Below are 2,226 nucleotides of genomic sequence, written 5' to 3' on the forward strand. Positions count from 1 at the left end.
TAAATAAAATGATATCTTAGGGTCTTCTTTAAACTAATTGGGGGGAATAAATGTGAAACAACACTGGCCGTGTATCCGTGGCTGTGGAATCTGGGTGAGGAGGACAAACAGGGCTCCTCAGGCCTATGGGACAGTGGACCCAGCTCCCACCCGCCCTCGCCAGCCCCAGCATTTCTCACCGGGGCTGGGCGCTTTACATGGGCAGGGGCTCTGCCACCTGTTTCACTGCAATGGCCTATGTGGTGCCTGTGAGCACACGAGGTTTCCCTTTATCCCTGAACTCAAGCCTTTGATATAGGACATCCACACGGGAAGCCAAGTCTTCTCAGGAAATAGCCATGTCATTCCTATCTCTCTGCTTTATACCTTTATTAAGTGACACAATGAACCACATGACTGAGGTGACTGCAATGGTGATGAAAAGTCCAACCCCAAGTCCTAAATCCTGTAGGAGGAATACCTGTAAGAGTAGGCCGAGTCCTGAGGGTGGGCCACTTGGCTCGCGGAGTCCGGGAGGTCATCGGCTGAGATGTTTTGCAGAGCTTCATCTCGAGGAGAATCGTGTGCACTTTCCCCGTCACCCATAGACTCTAACAAAGCCCACCCCAAAAGGATAATAAGCAGCTTATTCTGAAATGTTCGGGCAACTTAGTGATAAATTAGCATTGTGCTCTACAACACGGTATTTATAGCAATGATAATATATCAAGAGACCACTTTTTGAGAAGAGAATGACTTTACTTCTTATACCAATCCTAACTGAAAACAATGAAATTCTTTATTTAATAATCATTCTATATAATAAAAGCCTAATATGCTAAGTGTCCAGTTGTCTGTTCAACCAATCAAAGCGTAATATGCAAATGATATGCTGACTGCTCAACTGCTCGCTATGATGTGCACTGACCACCAGTGGGCAGATGCTCCGACCGGTAGGTTAGCTTGCTGCTGGGGTCTGTCCGGCCAATAGGGACTGAGCGAGACAGGCTGGACATGCCCTAGAGCCCTCCTGCGGTACCTCCCTAGCCCCAATCATGCACCAGTAGGGTCCCTCAGTCTGGCCTACGCCCTCTTGCAATCCAGGACCCCTCGGGGGCTGTTGGAGAGCCGGTTTCAGCCCAATCCCGCTCAATGCAGGAGCTGCCCCCTGGTGTACAGTGCGCTCCCACACACCAGTGGGGTCCCTTGGCCTGGCCTGCATCCTCTCGCAATCCGGGACCCTTTGGGGGATGTCGGAGAGCCAATTTCGGCCCGATCCCGCAGGCCAGGCCAAGGGACCCACTCTAGTAATCATCATCATCATCATCTGGCTTTCGCTGGTGTGGCTCAGCTGGTTGAGTGTCATACTATGCACCAAAAGGTTTCCAGTTTGATTCCTGGTCAGGACATATGCCCCGGTTTTGGGTTCAATCAGTTCCCTGGTAGGGGTGTGTGCAGGAGGTAACCAAATGATATTTCTCTCTCATATCTATGTTTCTCTCTCTTCCCCTCTCCTTTCCTCTCTCTCAAAAAAATAAATAAAAAGATTTTAAAAAAATATTACTACTCTATAATCGGAATCACTGAACCACAGAACTAAAAGGGGTCTCAAAAATCATTTTACATAACCCCTCATTTTATGGACATGGAATCCTCCCACAGAAGACAGCTGCAAACCCCTTGGCCAGCCATGACTCCCCAGGGCTTCTCCCACTGCCCAGGAATGAGTTGGGGGTGAACTCACACATGCAGCCAGGAGAGATCTGTGGTGGAACCACAATTGTTTTTAACAGATCAATTTAGATAAGATATACATATATAAAATCAAAGGAATACAAAGTTCCTTAGTGTAATAAAGGTACTGTGCTTGTATACGAAAAATATCTTTATTCTTAGAAAATAATTTCAAATGCTTTAGGAAAAACTTTTCTGTTATTTTAAGGCTTTTCAAAATAAAAGCTGTGCTAAGTTCACCTCTTCCAGTCCCCCTTAGTGTCTCTTCCGCCAGTGCACATACAAGCATAAATTCATGCAGTGTACAAGTTATGCTTTATATACTTCTGTTTCCTCTCCATTTATTTTGAGAATTACATCATATTTTTCAGACAGCTACTCAAAAGTAGCACTATTAATTCAGATCGTCTTTATCACTGTGATACAAAGGTTGCTATTCAAATCTTTACCACGGTTATCACCTGCATTGTCATAGTTGGCCATTGCTCCTTCACTGGGGCTGGTTCGCTTAAT

The 2,226-nt window shown here is 45.9% G+C and overlaps 1 protein-coding gene across 9 annotated transcripts in view; it reads right to left on the bottom strand.

The window, feature by feature from the left end:
• GAPVD1 (GTPase activating protein and VPS9 domains 1) overlaps positions 1-2,226 on the bottom strand; it is a 43,041-nt gene that overhangs the window by 9,093 nt on the left and 31,722 nt on the right. For 7 of the 9 annotated variants that reach the window (XM_015567085.1, XM_015567086.1, XM_015567083.1 and 4 more), the window contains 2 exons: positions 2,175-2,226; positions 461-590 (listed from right to left, as the gene is read on the bottom strand). The exon at positions 2,175-2,226 is cut by the window's right edge and continues 71 nt beyond it. In XM_015567085.1, coding sequence (XP_015422571.1) covers positions 461-590; positions 2,175-2,226 — 182 coding nt within the window. Of the gene's footprint in view, positions 1-460; positions 591-2,162 lie in introns of all 9 variants that reach the window. The other 2 variants (XM_015567082.1, XM_015567079.1) reach the window with 1 other exon arrangement.

The sequence above is a fragment of the Myotis davidii genome, unplaced genomic scaffold, assembly GCF_000327345.1.
Source record: "Myotis davidii unplaced genomic scaffold, ASM32734v1 scaffold142, whole genome shotgun sequence".
In the NCBI taxonomy this organism is placed as follows: domain Eukaryota; kingdom Metazoa; phylum Chordata; class Mammalia; order Chiroptera; family Vespertilionidae; genus Myotis; species Myotis davidii.